Below are 17242 nucleotides of genomic sequence, written 5' to 3'. Positions count from 1 at the left end.
GCCCAAGGTCCCCCAGCCAGCCTGCAAGGCAGGAAAGGCGAACGCGTGCTCTACGCCGATGGTGGTACGCATCGGAGAGGTGGGGCGCAAGAAGGGTTAGCCGTGAGACTCATGAGAATGAAACCGGACCGCTCCGAGACAGGGTTGCTGCTTTAAGAAGTCTGCCCTGGGTTGCGCAGCAGTTCTGCTTGCAGGGGGGGGGAGTGGGTTTGTGCCCCCGTGGAAACTTTACGAGCTGCAATAAACACACTGCTGCCCTTTAAGGTGCCCCCAGTCGCCCTGTTTGTCTGGACAGTTTGAAAGTGGCTGTTAGGCACCTGTCGGCTGCTGGCGCGTGGCGTGCGCATGGGCTATGTGCCTCACGTCCTTTTGCCTTCCCCCTTGGCCCCAACACGGCCACTGGAAAATTTGGTGGTGTGCCTTGCTCCCGAAGGACGAAAAACGAGGCAGTGTTACGCTTGGCATGTTATGAGATGGTTATGCGACAACAGCTCCTTTCAGACTCCGATATCCGCCAATAATAATAATAATAATAATAATAATAATAATAATAATAATAGTAATAATAATAGTAATAATAATAATAAATGCGGAGCAAAATCTGTTTTTCAGGAAGAAATAACCACTACAAAAGAAGTTGCGGATAAAAGTTTTTAAACAACTGCAATCCCTTTAGATCAGGGGTCCCTGGCCTTTTGGCACATGAGGGCCGCATTAGTGTGCCCAGTGCCTGAAGAGGCCCACATCTTAAACCAAAATATAACAAAATTATTAACCTACTGAGGGGGATAGCAGCAGACAAGCAGGTTGGAGGGCCGTACAGAAAGAGGCTGGGGGTACGCATGTGGCCCACAGGTCTCAGTTTGGGGACCCCTGCTTTAGATGTCTGTCCTGAAGGATGATTAAAATACTTGGCACTTTTTGGGGGGTGGGCCATTTAAACTTATGCATCCCTCCTCTTAAGCCGCTGGGTGCTATGCAGAGGGCTTACGGCCTAATAAAGCTGTGCTCATTAGCCCCTTTTCAGTCCTTGGGACAGGAAATAGTTAACGTTTCTCAAGCTAAAAAATAAGGGGTGTATTATTATCTTAGTTCATTGTTAAATAGTGAGGCGTGGGTGTTCCATGCTTCTCAAGTAGGAGCTGAGAAATTTTTGTCTCCTCTGAAACCCTCCTGTAAATTGAACTCCGGGATCGGGTTGTATATGCGGGTGTTTGGTTTGAAATGCGGGTAGTGAGTCACATTTGTTTATGAAATCTCTCGTGTGCATGAATCCGTGATCTGGATGAGGGAAGAGTAAGGAGAGAATGGCTGGTCATGAAACACCTCCACATGTTTCTATGGGAACTGTAGTTCTTTTCTATCACAACTTGGCTTATGCAACAAGAGGGGGGGGGTGCGAATAAGTCAATACTTGTGCATTCTTAGAGGCAGCCTATGCAATTCTTTGCCTGCAAAAGCATTAGGGGGGATATGGCTGTGTTCTCTGGTGTTCTGTGCCACTGATGTTCGCAGAGATTCCCCCGAAAGAAAGCAAAAACATTGGGAAGGTTAAATATACCCTGGAATGTAAATAGATTCAGGCAAGTCGCCGTATTGGTGTGAAGGAACAGAACAAAGTGTGAGTCCAGGAACATCTTTTAAAACCAAGCTTGAATTCCGGGCGTCAGCGTTTGTGTGCGTGCGACATGAAAGTTTATACTGTGAATTAAACCGAATTATACTGTGTTGGTTGTAAAAGTGCCACTGGACAGGAGTGTAAAGTGGGAGATTAATTAGGACTCTGATGTTAAAAATGGACCGAGTGCTTGGCATTTAACATCTGCTGTTGGTTACATCAGGTTTTAATTCATGAGCCAGTTTGGGATTGAAAAGCAGGATTCATAAATTAGAATTGCATCCAATTTTCATAGGAATTCTCTCAGCAGCACTGCATGTGGTGGGGAAAGACATGGAAGGATCCAGAGGGCAAGGTCCATGTTGTCCCCGGCCTAGGTTTGCACTTTATTCCACAGCGGTGGTCCAGTTTTCGTTTTGATCGTAGCACTATGTATAGTCAAAACAGCATGCATCTTTCAAAACACAATTATCTAGGATTAGAAACACCCATTTAAAAACATGTTGAAGATGGGGCATGACTTCTCCAGGACCGCCATAGTGTTGTTTTGAACGTTGAATAAGGCCCGGAAACATAATCCCATGAAGACGAAAATGTGCAGAGATTCTAAAATGCGTTCTGGCTTGTATGCCATATGTTGCTAACATATGGGGATTATGTATGCATTTTGGTAACTTTTCTTAATAATAAGGGGTAGTGCTAATGGACAGACACTGTGGATTGAATGAGCAACACCTGTAACCATATTCTCTCTTGGACCGTTTATGCACTGGGAACTTCAGTGCCCCAACTCCCATGCAGGAGCACAAATCAGGGGTGGATGGGGTGCACTGGACCAAATGCTCCGCCGTGGGGGTGCAGGAAGAGGTGAGGCAACCTGCCATGGCTAAAACTCCAGCCTGCAGCCCGGCATGAAACCTCCAGTGCATAAACGGTCTTGGAGAGGATTCCCCACCAGGCCTCTGGGCCACCCTGGCATTGCGCAGAAGCTCCATGGGGGTTATGCAGCCTTTCCCAGGCCTCTGAATGGCTGCTGGTATCACTTGATACCAGATACCAGATCACTTGACATCACTGAAGCCAACTTCCCCTGTTGTGCCACAGTGGTCAGTGATTGGCTGACTTCCGCATTTTACTTCCGTGCCCACTTCTCTTAAGGGACATGTCACCACTTCTGGGGTTCCTCGAAACCTGGAAAGTATTTCAGTCGCAGTCAAAAGTTTAAAAAACGCTGCTCTTGCAGATGTCTTTAGTTCCAGATTTTCAAACTGAATCCTAGACATTACTTCTCTGAACCAAGGCTTGTATTATTGTGTAATTAGTATCAAAGCCCATTTTAAAAATGCAGGGGGTTGGACTAGATGACCCATGATGTCCCTTCCAACTCTATTATTCTATGATTCTATGAAAGGGGTGGCGGGCAGGAGGGCGTGAGAGGGTGGCCGTGGCTCCCTTTGGCCCACAAAATGGGCTAAAGGGAGTGGAAAGCCCCCCCCCCACCAGTGGCGACAGGGCTTTACGGCCCGCAGGGAGGCTGCAAACTCCCCCCCCCCCGTTCCCTCCCAGCAGAAGCGTACCCGTGGGCCGCAAAGCCCTGTCACTGCCTCTCTCCTCGTGAGCGACAATGGACACTGCATCCACAAGGCTTCTAGTAGGCAACGAGTGAGGGAGGGAGCTGGAGGGGGAGGGCCAATCAGGGTGGACCTGGACGGACAGAGCCCCGGACAGTCTCCTCCCAGGAGGCTGTTTCCCAAATATATAAGGGAGCAAAATAGTGTTAAGGATACTTGTTGAATGTTTCCTTTTCATTGTGGACAGCCTTAGAAATTGTTAGTCCTCGTGTGAAAAACATATTCTAATATATTGTATGTTTCTGAATAATACCAAGTTGATGAATTTATGCAAGCTATTTTTTTTAATAGCAGCTGCTTTAGAGGTGCTTGAAAACTAAAGGAAGCCAAAAGAAGAAGAAAAAAAGCAGAGCCCTGACCCTTCCAGCAATTCTTTAAAAAAATTATAATACTTATTTTGGAATTTTTCCCAGGCCCTTTAAAAAAAAAAACCTCAATCTCTTAATGATTTTTATTGAAATTTTTCAGTACATAACAAGTAATTAACAGAAATAAAGTTTTAGAACAGAAAGAATAAGAAAAAGAAGATAGCACTATCCTTATCCATGTTTCCTCCATATATTTGTGAAACAGTCTGGGGATTGGAACGTTTCTGGCTGTCCAAGTTGGAATAGGGCCAATCAGGGTGCTGCCCTGCAGCTCCTGCCCTCTGACATAATAAACAGACATAATAAACTATTATATAAATGTGCCCATTACCTGGACTCAATCTTACTAATTTCTTTTGGTTAACCATTTTCCTTCTCACAGAATCATAGAGTTGGAAGGGACGTCCTGGTTCATCTAGTCCAACCCCCTGCACTATGCAGGACACTCACAACCCTCTCGCTCATCCACTGTAACCTGCCACCCCCTTAAGCCTTCTAATTTAATATTTATATTTCTTTAATCTTCTTTAAACTTTTTCCTGACCTTTAAATATTATTCTGTCACCGCATTGCAAGAAGTCAATAGGATATTTCCAGTTAACTCTAAAAGATGATATAAAGAGAAAGATAACTCAATTACTAGCTCGTATTAATAATACCACTTAGACTATTACTAAAGACTTTCTAATTGACCTATAATTAATAGATGCTATATCTTCTTCATTGTGAACAATATTTGTCATCCAAGCTTAGGTTATAAGTAATACCATGTCCTGTTTCAAGTTGAGACACCCTTGAGTTCTCAGTGACATTGTAGGAAATCTGACACGCCCCATGCCCCCATCCCGTTTATTACTTGGTGGTAATGGGAGGTGTCACCTGGACACCTTTTCTGAGAGCCATTCTTCCTTCCGTTTCCCTCCTGGTGGTGGAAAACCTTGTCAAGTCACAACTAATTTGTGGTGATTCTGTAGGCAAGAGATGAACAGGTTCCAAGCCCAAAGGTGGTTTACTTTGCCTGTCTCTGTGTAGCAATCCTGGGTGTCCTTGGTGGTCTTACATCCAGGTACTGACCAGACCCAACCATGCTTAGCTTCTGATGAGATTCGGCTACCCTGGGTCATCTAGGTCATGGCATTTTCTTCATTCCCTATGTTTCCCAGTATGCTTGATTCCTCATGCCCGTATCAGCCAAGGCAGTCCTTGAACGGAGAGATAAAAAACAGAAATGAAAGCCAATTTGCCTTTGGACAAATTAATTTTCTGTGCCTTGCTCATGTTAGTAATATTTTAATATACAAAGGTTGTTTAATGAAGGAAGTGGACTCATGGCCTCTTGCCTTTTGGCTAGGCTAGAGCTGATGCATTCCTTAATCTACACCTTGTTGCAAAACGGTTGAGTAATGCACTCTCATAATTAGCCGTTCTGCTCTTGAACTGCCAGGACCACAAAGGTGTCTCCGAATCCTGATTCGAGTGGGTAAGGAGCAGTCAGGATTCCTGCCTTTTAAATGCGCCACAGCCCTCTACAGAATCCTGCATTTTGAGGGCTGGGAAGGCACAGCTCCCTGAAACAAGGAAATTAGGTAGGCTGTGTGCAGCAAACAGGGAAGCAGAATGTGTATCTTCTGTGCCAAAATCTTGCTGTCCTTTTTCTGCTGTTAACATTCATCTTGACCCTGAGGGCCATTGGCCGCATATCCCTTTGGGGACCTGTGGACTCAAAAAGAGAGATTATTTTAACCATGCCTCAATATATGCTCTTTGCAGCTGTTCAGAACTCCTGCTCAGCATTGTAAGGTCATCTCCTTATTAAATTTAAAAGCAAATTATTTTAATGCTCCCAGTTAAAAAATGCCTTCTTCTTTATCCAAAGCAACCTTTCTCAACTTTCTATGGAAAAACCCTGAAGTATTCTTCAAGAAACCCCAGAAGTGGCATGATCATGTAGAATGTGGCTGGGAAGCATAGCTGTGGACACACCTACCCAAAACCCCTCCCCTTTGTACCCTTTCCAGGCCCATCACTGGCCATTTTGGGAGGGGGAGGCAAGTCGACATGGCTATATATCATTATATCACCTGACATATGTTTAACAGATTAAAAATAGATTAAAAAATTAATTAACTCCTACCCATTCGGGAAACCCTTCCAGGGCCATCAAGAAACCCCACGGTTGAGAAAGCCTGCCCTATGCGGTCTGAGCCCTGTATAGCTGAGTGATAGTCTTTCCCAGTGTGACCCTCAGAGGGCATTACACTCTGCAAACACCAATTTGCTGTTGTTCCGTAGCCCCAATGACATGTGCCTGGTCTCAAGCCTTTTTGGTTCTGGCTCCAACCTGGTGGAATGAACTGCCAGCTGAGATCCAGGACCTGACTGGGCTGTCAAAGTTCCACGGGCCTACAAAATGGTACTCTTCCACCAGGCCTATGGTTGAGGCCAGGGCAGTCCGAAGCCTTATAGGCCTTTCTCCATCTCCTCCTCCTTGACTCCCCCTATGTCAAAGCTCTGCATAACATCACCAACCTCCCACATTTGGCCAGCAAACTGCTTGCTATATCTGCCGTTTTAAAGCACTAGTTGGTGAATCCCCAAAAGTGACCACCCTAAAAAGCACTATCCCCCAGCAGGCGAGCAGCAAAAGAAATGTGTGGAGGCAAAGAAGCACTACCTCCTCTTCCAATGTCCCGCCCTTGCACCCGCCTCCCTCTCCCTTCTTCTGGGGACGGGAATTTCTTTCTTATTTTTAAGGCAAACTGCCTGGAGCAACAAATAGGCAGACAAGCGTGCAGGTGATGCCAGAAATAATTTTTTCCCAAAGTTGTGACACAAATAATGCCTCTCTGAAATCACCCCCCCCAAAAAAAAAATCAGGAATTAGATTAATTTTTAGAAGTATCAAGACTTGTGATTCCATATGGGGTAGCATTCAAAAAGCACATAGGCATTTAAATTGAGAAGTATGCATTAAAAAAAAAATTGGCGGGCATTGTGGGACCTTTAACACATGGAGAAAGGGGATTAGCTGCCTGGCTTGATTGACAGGTGGAAGAGAGTTGCATATTAGGTGCGTTGCTCTCTTCCGCCGTTTCCAGCAGCAGTTGTCGAGGGTGCGAAGTGTGAAAAGGCGGCAGACAAGAGCAAGACAACAAAAAGGTGAGGGGTGTCCAGGAGGCACAATAATATTTAACTCTACGTCATTCAGCTGGTGTAACGTTTTTTTTACCAACATGCGGAAATGCCCTAGGTCTTTATCACCCAAGTTTCTGTGAATTCAGTCTTCGCCTTTGATTTGACATATTCATTACGTTTCCATTCCATCACCACTTACGCCCCTTTTCTTTAACCTTTTCCACAACACGTTTCCTTCCGTTTTCCCCAGGGTTTCTATAGATGAGTAAGAAATAGAACATATCCGTGCTTTCTTGCTTCAAGCAAGTTAGTGCTGTGTAACTAAGCACAAAAATAATGCAGAAGTCTAAACTGTGGATCAGTGGGCTGAGCATCTGCTTGGGATGCAGACGTTCCCAGGTTCAGTCTCCAGTTAAGGAAACCAGTAGGTGATGTGAAAGAGCTTTGCCTGAGATCCCAGAGAGCTGCGGCCAATCTGAGTAGACAATACCGACCTAGAAGGGCCAAGGGCCTGATTCAGTATAAGGAAATTTGTGTGATCACTGTGGAATCCCACCAAGCATTAAAATGATTTTGAGGTGTTGTGTTATGATGTTGGGCAATGCCATGGCGAGGCAGCCCCAGTTGTAGCCTGACGAAATCACCTCCCTGCACAGGATTGCAGAGGAGAGCATGTGAGATAAAGAGGTGTTACTCACTCACACTGCACATGGAGAGCCCCATGTGACCTTCCATCATGGGCGTGTGGCCTGCCCCTCAGGGAGGTTGGCAGATGACTTGTTCCTCCATAAGTGTCTGTTTCACAGTGGAAGCCACTATCAATCGCCTTGCCCATTTCCCTGAAACATTGGGCAGGTATCACACTGGAGGACAATGCTCAGAAGAGCCGTGCGCAGCTCCCAAGCCATTGAGTGAGTACCACTGAATTTAACTACTATGATTTTGAATCCCCGCTCTGTCATGGACGCTTCTTGGGTGACCTTGAGCCAGCGTCCTAAGCGGTGTCCCTCTGCCCTCTCTTATCCCCTTTTAATTCTCTCAGTGTAATGTACTTTTGCACGCATTCGTCTCTCTATCTCAAAACGCCAAGTCTCTTCCCCTTGTAGAAAAATTGAGGCTGTGTAATGAACCAGACTTCTGCTGGTTGACTTCTCCATCCTTTCGGAGAGAGCAGCTATGGACCATGATATGTCTGTTCTTCAGCTGTCTCATTATGCAAAGTTCCTAGGGTGTTGGCAGTTTCACTGCTCCGTGGTTGCAGTAATATTTGGATTAGGCAATTTGGCAGGCGTTCCTTAAAGGCAGAAAAACCAGTCAGCTGCCTTTGTTGGTCTGGAAGGTGCCACTGGACTCAGACTTTGCCCTGCTGCTTCGGACGCACACCTGAAATTACCTGTGCCTTTCATTACTTTGTAGAAATTATTTCGTTCTCTCTGGGCCTTTACACAGAATCTCAGTATTTGTTCGCTGTGCAAAATCGCCGCAGATGTTTTGCTAGTAATTCCGTACCCCGTTACTAGAGTCCAGGGGTAATCAAACTACAGCCCTCCAGATGTCCATGGGCTACAATTCCCATGAGCCCATTCAGCTAGCGTAATGTTATTTTTACCAACGTGCTGGGGGCCGAGCAGTCCCAGATTTAAGACTTTATCTTCATGCAATGACACCAACTTGGCTAGCAGACTGGATAAAAAATTTGAAAAATATGGGCATTGAAGGGATTCACAATTCCCTGTGGCCCGTGTCATATATTAGGAAACAGAAGACATCCCATTTTTGGAGAACTGATATGGTAAACATTTGGGCAAAATATAAAAATAGAATTAGCCAAAGTCCCTCCCCGTTAAAATCACCGGTGGAAGCACATCTGAGTACACCACAAGGAAAAAGACTACAGCAATTGAGATACAAGGAGATGTTAACTCAAGAAGCCCAATTCAAAAGCTGGGATCAATTAATGAATAAAGGAATAAATATTCAGTGGTTTGAATATTTGGAAAGAACGGCCTAGCTTAAGGTAGAGGAGAATAAACTTGACCTAATCTGAGATGTTAATTAATCAGGAGAAACCACACTTACAAGGTCAGATTTATAAATTATTGGTCAAATATGAGATTTAAAATGTTTTGATTAAGTGGCTGCAAAACTTTGTCCGAAAATTTAATTTGAATCAGTGGGAACAACTATGGCCCCAAAATGTTAAATTAACGAAATATCATATGGTGAGGGGAAACTGGTACAAAATGTTTTACAGGTGGTATATTACCCCAAAGGTAATTTCAAAATTTTCAAATAAGCATGATGGAAAATATTAGAGATGTATAGATAAATTGGGCTGATTTTATCATATGTGGTGGAGTTGTGAAATTTTTTAAAAAAATATTGGTCTAATATATATATGTTGATTGAAAAAAGTTAGATTGTAAATTTCCACTACACCCTGAGAATATGTTATTGAGTATAATACCAGACTCAGTTCTGAAACTGGCAAAATAATTTTTCTTCCATGCTACTACGGCTGCAAGAGTTTTGGTTGCACAAAGATGGAAAAACCAGAACTTGCCGACTCTGTCAGCTTGGTTGGAAAAGATGGGGGAACTTTTCAAAACGGCCAAATTAAGTAATTTGGCCAACAAAAGACCAACTGAAGAATTTCAGGAACACTGGGACTATTATTTGGAATTTATTAACAAACTAGTAATTAAGCCCGCTGTAAAAAGCCATTCCCAACCGCCCTGGCAGTGCTGTCCGGGTGGCTGGGGAGGGCTGCCCCCCCCGAACTCCCCCCCCAGGTGCCGGGGAGCTCGATGGGGGGCTCTCCGAGCTGGCCTCCTCCCCAGGCGAAAGGCCTTCCCAGGTGCCATGGAGTGTGATCGGTGGCTTGGAGAGCCGGCAATGGCGCTCCCCGACGCCTGGGAAGTTGTCACCCCCCCCCTCCGGGCCAGGCTTCCTCATCCCGGACAGGGCCCACCTTAAGGGCCCTTAGTCTTTTATTTTTACTGTTCCTGCGGAGCGGTTTAAAGATAAGTAAAAGGCTTAAAAACATGTATAAGGTATTGCGTCTAGCAATGGGCAGGAATACTATTATTGAGGTATCATTAACCTGTCATGGGATTCCCCTCCCTTTCCCTCCTCTACTCTCCTTCCTTTCCTCCAATATAATTTTGAAAATGCATAAAATCTGTCACACACACACAAAAAGAATAACTCTGCTACACCAATACTTTTTTCCCCACAGTGGTGACTACTCTGGTGCTTAAGTTAAAGGGCATCCAACTTTTCCTGTTTTTCTGCATGTTGCAATATCCTACAGTATGAAAGCTACACTATAAGCATTAAACTTGAGAAGCACGGAAATGAATGAGTTGAATTTCAGTTCTATGCTGAACAAAACTTGATTGCAGTCCTTGCAAAATCTGAAAAGCGTGTTATTATTTTATTTGTTGCTCTTTCAGGATTGTGTTTTTTTTTCTGTTTGCCTTCTCCTAACACTGAACAGAGCGTGGTGGTTAATTTCAAGTCACTGTTTTTATTAAGAAGTGGCTTCCATAACACCATACAAAAAAACAAAATCAGAGTCCAGAGACCAACAAAGATTTATTCAAGGCATGAGCTTTTGAGTGCAAGCACTCTTACTCAGACCATAACACCATACAGAAAAACTAAAATCAGTTATTAAAACTGCAGGCAAGAATTGGCACTGACTGTATGCACAGGGCAATGTTTATTTGCCACTCACTTTCAAAAAGGATTCTTGTTTGCCAGGCAAGTGTTTTAATAACCTTGTGCCTTTTTATTTGCGTCCTCTATATGAAAAATACATTCTTGTAAATTATTTTTGTTTGGGTAATAGCTCAGATAATTCTCTGCAAGGTATTAGGGTAGGCGTTTCCTGAAACCCTGGGGTTTCTTGATCTGGAAGCGTTTCCTGAATGGGTGGAAGTTAATTAATTTTTTATACATGTTAAAAATTTGTTAAAACATTTATCGAGTGATATGACCATATATTATGTTTAGTGATTATGACCGTTAACAAGAGAGACAGAACCAAAAAGAAAGAGGTTTACATAGTCGTGACACTGTCCAAAGGTTTCAGGAAGGTTTCCAAGCTACCTTGGTATTCTTCTGATGGTCTTCGATTTAGTAAATTAGTCAGCTTTGCCGTCAAAGCAAATTCTCTGATCTTTTCCACCTATGAGTCCAAGCCAGGTGATTCTTGTTGCTTCTGCTTGGATGCTTCTGCTTGGATGCTTCTGCTTGGAGCCTGATGGTGGCTGTCCTGTGGATGTACGATTCCTTAGCATGTATGGGCAGATTGGCAGGAAAGGGGAGGGGCCAATAGGAGGTGGAGGGAGGGGTGGTGCCAGCGGGACGTGGGGTTCATGACTGTGCTCTTGTTATTCAGGATCCACAAGAATCTGGAGCCAGACATGTTGAGCACCCCTGAATCTTGGCACATTTTTGTGTATAAGAGCACGAAATTACTCCTAGCTGGTACCAAGGTCCTTGAATCTTCCAGGTGTATGGTGCACCACAATGAGACAGAGGTATTTGTCAGTGTGTGAGCGAGACAGAGAGGCCCAACTATTAGGGTTGCCAGCTCTGGTGGTGGAGATTTTTGGAGTGGAACCTGGTGAGGGCATGGTTTGGGGAGGGGAGGGACTTGAGCAGGACACATTGCTATAGGGGGGGTCCACCTGCCAAAACAGCCATTTTCTCCAGGGGAACTGGTCTCTGTTGTCTGGAGAATCCATTGTAATACTGGGAGCCGTCCAGGTCTCACCTGGAGGTTAGCAACCCTACCAATGATGACTCCCGTACGTTTGAGGAGCAAGGCATCCTAACTATGTGGACCTTCAGGCCTCTTTCCTTTGGCACTCAGCAACAATCCTGGCAGTAACGGCAAACAGAAGCAACTGGCACCAAAATCCACCCTTGGTGATTGATTGCATAAGCCAAGTTGAGGGGAGCAGGGGAACAACCCATGCCAGGAGGTGGTGAAAAACAGCCCTGTGCTTTGCTTACAGGGCCCCCAACCCCTGGGACAGGTCCTAAGGCTTCTGTCCTGTGGCGTTCCTGTCCTGTGGCGATTGTGCCTAATTATTTTAATAACTTCACAATGCCTGGTGTAAGTATTATATCCTAGAGGTGCAGACGTGGATTAAGAAATCAGAGGCAAATCTAACTACAAAATCATCTTTTAAATGAAAGAGTGAGGCTTAGAATCCTAGAGTGGGGAAGGGGCCATGCAGGCCCTCTGGTCCAACCCTCTGCTCAATGCAGGATCTGCCTAACGCATCCATGATAATAAAATCAGAGTCTAGTAGCACCTCTAAGACCAACAAAGATTTATTCAGGGCGTGAGCTTTTGAGTGCAAGCACTCTTACTCAGACTATGAACTGACCATCATGACCGTGGGAATATATAAGCAAAAGTTAATCCTGCAACTTTTGCTTATATATTCCCACTGTCATGATAGTCTGTTCATAGTCTGAGGAAGAGTGCTTGCACTCAAAAGCTCACGTCCTGAATAAATCTTTGTTGGTCTTAAAGGTGCTACTGGATTCTGATTTTATTGTGCTACTTCAGACGAACACGGCTACGCATTTGAATGCATCCAGGATAAGTCTCTCTCCATGTTCTGCTTGAAGACTGTCAGTGAGGGAGAGCTCACCACCCCCTTAGGCAGCCCATTCCACTGCTCTGTGATTCCCCCCCCTCTGATGTCTAACCAGTACTATTCTACACTCCAGGGGTAGTCAAACTGCAACCCTCCAGATATCCATGAACTACAATTCCCATGAGCCCCTGCCAGCATTTGCTGGCAGGGGCTCATGGGAATTGTAGTCCATGGACATCTGGAGGACCGCAGTTTGACTAATCCTGCTCTAGTTTAAAGCCATTACTGCATGTCCTCTCTTCTGCTGCCAACAGAAACCACTCCCTGCCCTCTAGTGACAATGAGAAAATTATGTTGGATGCTTAGCCGTGTTTGCATAGAATCATAGAGTTGGAAGGGGCCATACAGGCCATCTAGTACAACCCCCTGCTTTACGCAGGATCAGCCCTAAGCATCCTAAAGCATCCAAGAAAAGTGTGTATCCAACCTTTGCTTGAAGACTGCCAGTGAGGGGGAGCTCACCACCTCCTTAGGCAGCCTATTCCACTGCTGAACTACTCTGACTGTGAAACATTTTTTCCTGATATCTAGCCTATATCATTGTACCTTTTTATCACCGGGGACCGGTCAATGCTTGACAATTTTACTGAGGCCCGGGGGGGGGGGTAGTCTTTTGCCAAGGGACATCACCACCGCCACCTGCTCTGCTTGCTTTCCCACCTGACTTCCCACCGCCCACTGGGGGTCACTGCCAGCAGCAGCTGTGCACTGCCACGCCAAGGGGGAGCCCCAGCCATGGAGGCCACGGGAGAGCACCAAAGGTGAGCCGGTGGCAGAGTGGCAGGGCAGCAGCCGGGGAGGAGGTCAAGGAGGAGCCGCGGCCCAGTACCAGCTGATCCACGGACCGGTCCCGGTCCCCAGACCGGGGGTTGGGGACCACTGGTTTAAATCCATTACTGCGTGTCCTCTCCTCTGCAGCTAACAGAAACAGCATCCTGCCCTCCTCCAAGTGACAACCTTTCAAATACTTAAAGAGGGCTATCATGTCCCCTCTCAACCTCCTTTTCTCCAGGCTGAACATTCCCAAGTCCCTCAACCTATCTTCATAGGGCTTGGTCCCTTGGCGCCAGATCATCTTCGTCGCTCTCCTCTGTACCCTTTCAATTTTATCTACGTCCTTCTTGAAGTAAGGCCTCCAGAACTGTACACAGTGCTACAGGTGTGGTCTGACCAGTGCCGTATACAATGGGACTATGACATCTTGTGATTTTGATGTGATGCCCCTGTTGATACAGCCCAGAATGGCATTCGTCTTTTTTACGGCTGCATCACACTGCCTGCTCATGTTTAGTTTACAATCCACAAGTACCCCAAGGTCTCCACACACAGTGTTACCTAGAAGCGTATCCCCCATCCAGTAGGCATGCTTTTCATTTTTCTGACCCAGCTGCAGAACTTTACACTTATCTTTATTAAATTGCATCTTGTTCTCATTTGCCCATTTTTCCATTGTGTTCAGCTCTCGTTGAACTCTGTCTCTATCTTCCGGAGTATTTGCCAGTCCTCCCAATTTGGTGTCATCTGCAAACTTGATGAGTAGTCCCTCCACCCGCTCATCTAGATCATTAATAAATATGTTAAAAAGTACTGGGCCGAACACCGAGCCCTGAGGTACCCCGCTACTCACCTCTCTCCAGTCTGATGAAACACCATTGACAACAACTCTTTGAGTGCGGTTCTCTAACCAATTCCCTATCCACTTAACTATCTGAAAATCCAGATTGCAGTCCTTCAACTTATCCATCAGAACATCATGGGGAACCTTGTCAAAAGCTTTACTAAAATCCAAGTAAATGATCCAGCAAACCTGTTACTTGGTCAAAAAAGGAAACCAGGTTGGTCTGGCAGGACCTGTTGGAGACAAATCCATGCTGACTTCCGTGGAGACAAATCCATTGCTGACTTTTAACACACACAAACGCATGCATGCATTTGTGTGTGTGTTAAAAGAGCTGTTTAATTTATTGACCTTAGCCTTGAATTATTGATTAGGTCTAGAGGAAAATACCATTCTAGTATGCCTTCTATTTGAGTCTCTCTGGGTGATTTTTATGTCGCCTGCATGAGCTTCAAGCAGTTAGCTCCTTCTTTTATATTTTAGTTCCTTTTTAAGTTTTACTCTCTAACAATATCCAGTTATGAAATTAAATTAGTAACATTTTGGGGGAAGTTAGTAACCCACCTCTGTGTGACTGCATTGTGAACTACTAGATGCGGAGTGTTATATCGAGTTAAGCTAAGGCCTCTCAATTGACTGATTCTGTAAATCTAGGCTCGTTATGTTATGCTGAGGTAAAATGTAAAAATAATTACTTGGATTAATGTTGTCCTATATAAATCTAAACATAGTGGAACGTGGAATTAAATATGTTTTTTGCCTTTTTCTGCATTTTTCACTAATTATGGTGGTGTGTATGTCTTTTTCTACCAGGGTCTCAGGAAACCCTGGAATTTCTTGATGGTGCTGGAAGGGTTTCCCAAATTGATGGAATTTAATTAATTTTTAATATAATTTTAAAATTTGTTAAACATTTATCAGGTGATATTGCCATATATGCCAGGGGTGGGCAAACTGGGGTTGAACAGATGATCATGACTACAGTTCCCTTGAACTTCTGCCAATTGGCCATGCTGGTAGGGGATCATGGGAATTATAATCCATGAACATCAAGAGAGCCACAGTTTGGTGACCCTGGCATATGATAATGTTGACATGACCCCCCTCCCAAAATGGCCAATGATGGGCCTGGGGTGGGTGGAAAGGGGAAGGCTGTGCTTCGTGACCATATTCTGTACGATCACATCACTTCTGGGGTTTCTCGAAGCCTGGAGAATGTTTCAGGGGTTTCTGAACGGCAAAAAAGTTGAGAAAGGCTGGGTTAGCATGTTGAACAAGGACGTGGGAGACACAGGTTCAAATCCCCACTCTGCCATGGAAGTTCATTGGGTGACCCTGTGTCAGTAAGATACACTCAGCCTTACCGACCTCTCAGGGTCATGATGATGATAAAACAGAGAGGAGAATGGCGCAGGACATTTTGGGTCCCCATTGGGGAGAAAGGCAAGACATAAAGTAAATAAATAAAATAACTTCATTACTTAGAGGTCAGAGCTGGCCTACTGTACTAATTCCAGATGGGTAATCGTGTTAGGCTGTTTGCAGACAGGAACCCACTGGCCCCTCTTACAGGAAGCCTTAATTCATTGATATTATGTTAATTCAAGCCACTGTTGGATTATTATTGATGTTATTTTGACTGTGTTCTATGCTTAGATTGTTCCCATGTTCCTTGGAATCTCACTAGGCAGTATAGCTGCCAACCTCTTGGAATGACAGTGGATCCCCAGATTATAGAAATCAGTTCCCCTGAAGAAAATGGCTGCTCTCAAGGTGAACTGTATAGCAGCCTGGTGGAATGAGCTCCCAGAAGAGATCAGGGGCCTGCGGGGCCCAAAGCAGTTCCACGGGGCCTGCAAAACGGAGCTATTCTGCCAGGCTTCTAATCGAGGCCAGAAATAACATATACCATATATGTCTGGCCTCATCGCTAGGAGAAGCAGGAAGAAGGATTGCTGAAGATGGGTTCCAGCCCCAGTTGGAATTAGGGATATTTGCTTCAGCTCGGTTCAGCCACCTCAGCGATCACCGAAGCCCAAGGCGACACATTGAAGGCCAGCACCACGGCGTGGCGAACAGGGGCCGAACCGATCTGAGGTGCACATCCCCAGTTGGGATTTTAGTCAGGGGCATAAATTATGTTTTACATTTTTAACTTTTGCATTTGCTTTTATATTGTTACCCACCCTGAGTGATATAAATAAACGTAATCATCATTTATTATTATTATTATTCTCTCTGAGGTCCCTCCTCTCCTCAAGCCCTTTCCTACCAGGGCCTACCCCCCAAATCTCCAGGAATTTCCCCATCCAGCATTCGTAGTAAACCATCCTGAATAGCAGGGCCCAGGGGCTGTATTGGGTTGTTGTGCCCAAGCACTCTTTTTTAAATTGGGGATAAATATACTATAATATTGTTCTTACTCTAGGCATATTTGGACGTTCAGGTACTACCGATGGCACCATACATTCTTTTAAAAATATATTTTTATTTATTAGCTTGCTTCATTTTTTAAATTATTATTATTAATTTTAGCCCACCTTTCTGCTCCGTAGGGACACAAAGCCGTTCGCAGCCTTGGATGTTCTGAAACCCACAAAAAATCTTCTCCCACCCCTACATTCCTCCTCTCCAGCAGAGATTTCCTGGCTTTTCCTTGTTTCCTTATCAGAAGTCTGAGTTTAAGGGGGCAGACGGGTTGTCTCCATGAATGGTAAGATCGGTGCCCTGTCCTTGTTGCATTATTAATCGTCCAATCCTTTTTTTCCCCTTCAGTGCAGATGGCTAAAAGCTAGCTTGGAGGATCGAGGAAGACCACAATGGCTCAGATTTCCACAACCCTGAATAGTAAGTAGCTTGTATACAGTGTTTTCTGTCTTTCTTACACCCCAGTCGCTGTTAACAATACAGAGAGATGCTTCAGGATTTCGGTCCATGCGTGGAAGAATGTCAGCTTTGGCTTACAGATTGCCTTCAGCGTGTGTGTTCCATTAGCATTAATCTCAAACGTGCACTACATGTATAATCTGTTTGACAAATTTGTTTATAGCATCTGCTCATCTTGCAGTATTTTAAAGGTATGTCACACTGTGACACTCTTCTGGGCATTTGAATGGCAAAACTCAATACATGTTAATTTATTTAGCGGTGTCACAATGCATTGGCACCTCTAGTTCAGCACTGTGCCTTAT

The 17242-nt window shown here is 44.8% G+C and overlaps 1 protein-coding gene across 4 annotated transcripts in view; it reads left to right on the top strand.

Moving 5' to 3' along the window:
* The window catches only part of ITSN2 (intersectin 2), a 115667-nt gene that overhangs the window by 877 nt on the left and 97548 nt on the right, over positions 1–17242 (top strand). For all 4 annotated transcript variants that reach the window (XM_077316940.1, XM_077316957.1, XM_077316949.1 and 1 more), the window contains exon 2: positions 16827–16898. In XM_077316940.1, the coding sequence (XP_077173055.1) occupies positions 16871–16898 (28 nt within the window). In that variant the 5' untranslated portion in view covers positions 16827–16870. The remainder of the gene's footprint in view (positions 1–16826; positions 16899–17242) is intronic.

This window comes from Paroedura picta, chromosome 1 (genome assembly GCF_049243985.1).
Source record: "Paroedura picta isolate Pp20150507F chromosome 1, Ppicta_v3.0, whole genome shotgun sequence".
NCBI classification, from domain to species: domain Eukaryota; kingdom Metazoa; phylum Chordata; class Lepidosauria; order Squamata; family Gekkonidae; genus Paroedura; species Paroedura picta.
Note: the sequence above shows the minus strand (reverse complement) of the source record. Positions and strands in the feature narration are given on the sequence as shown.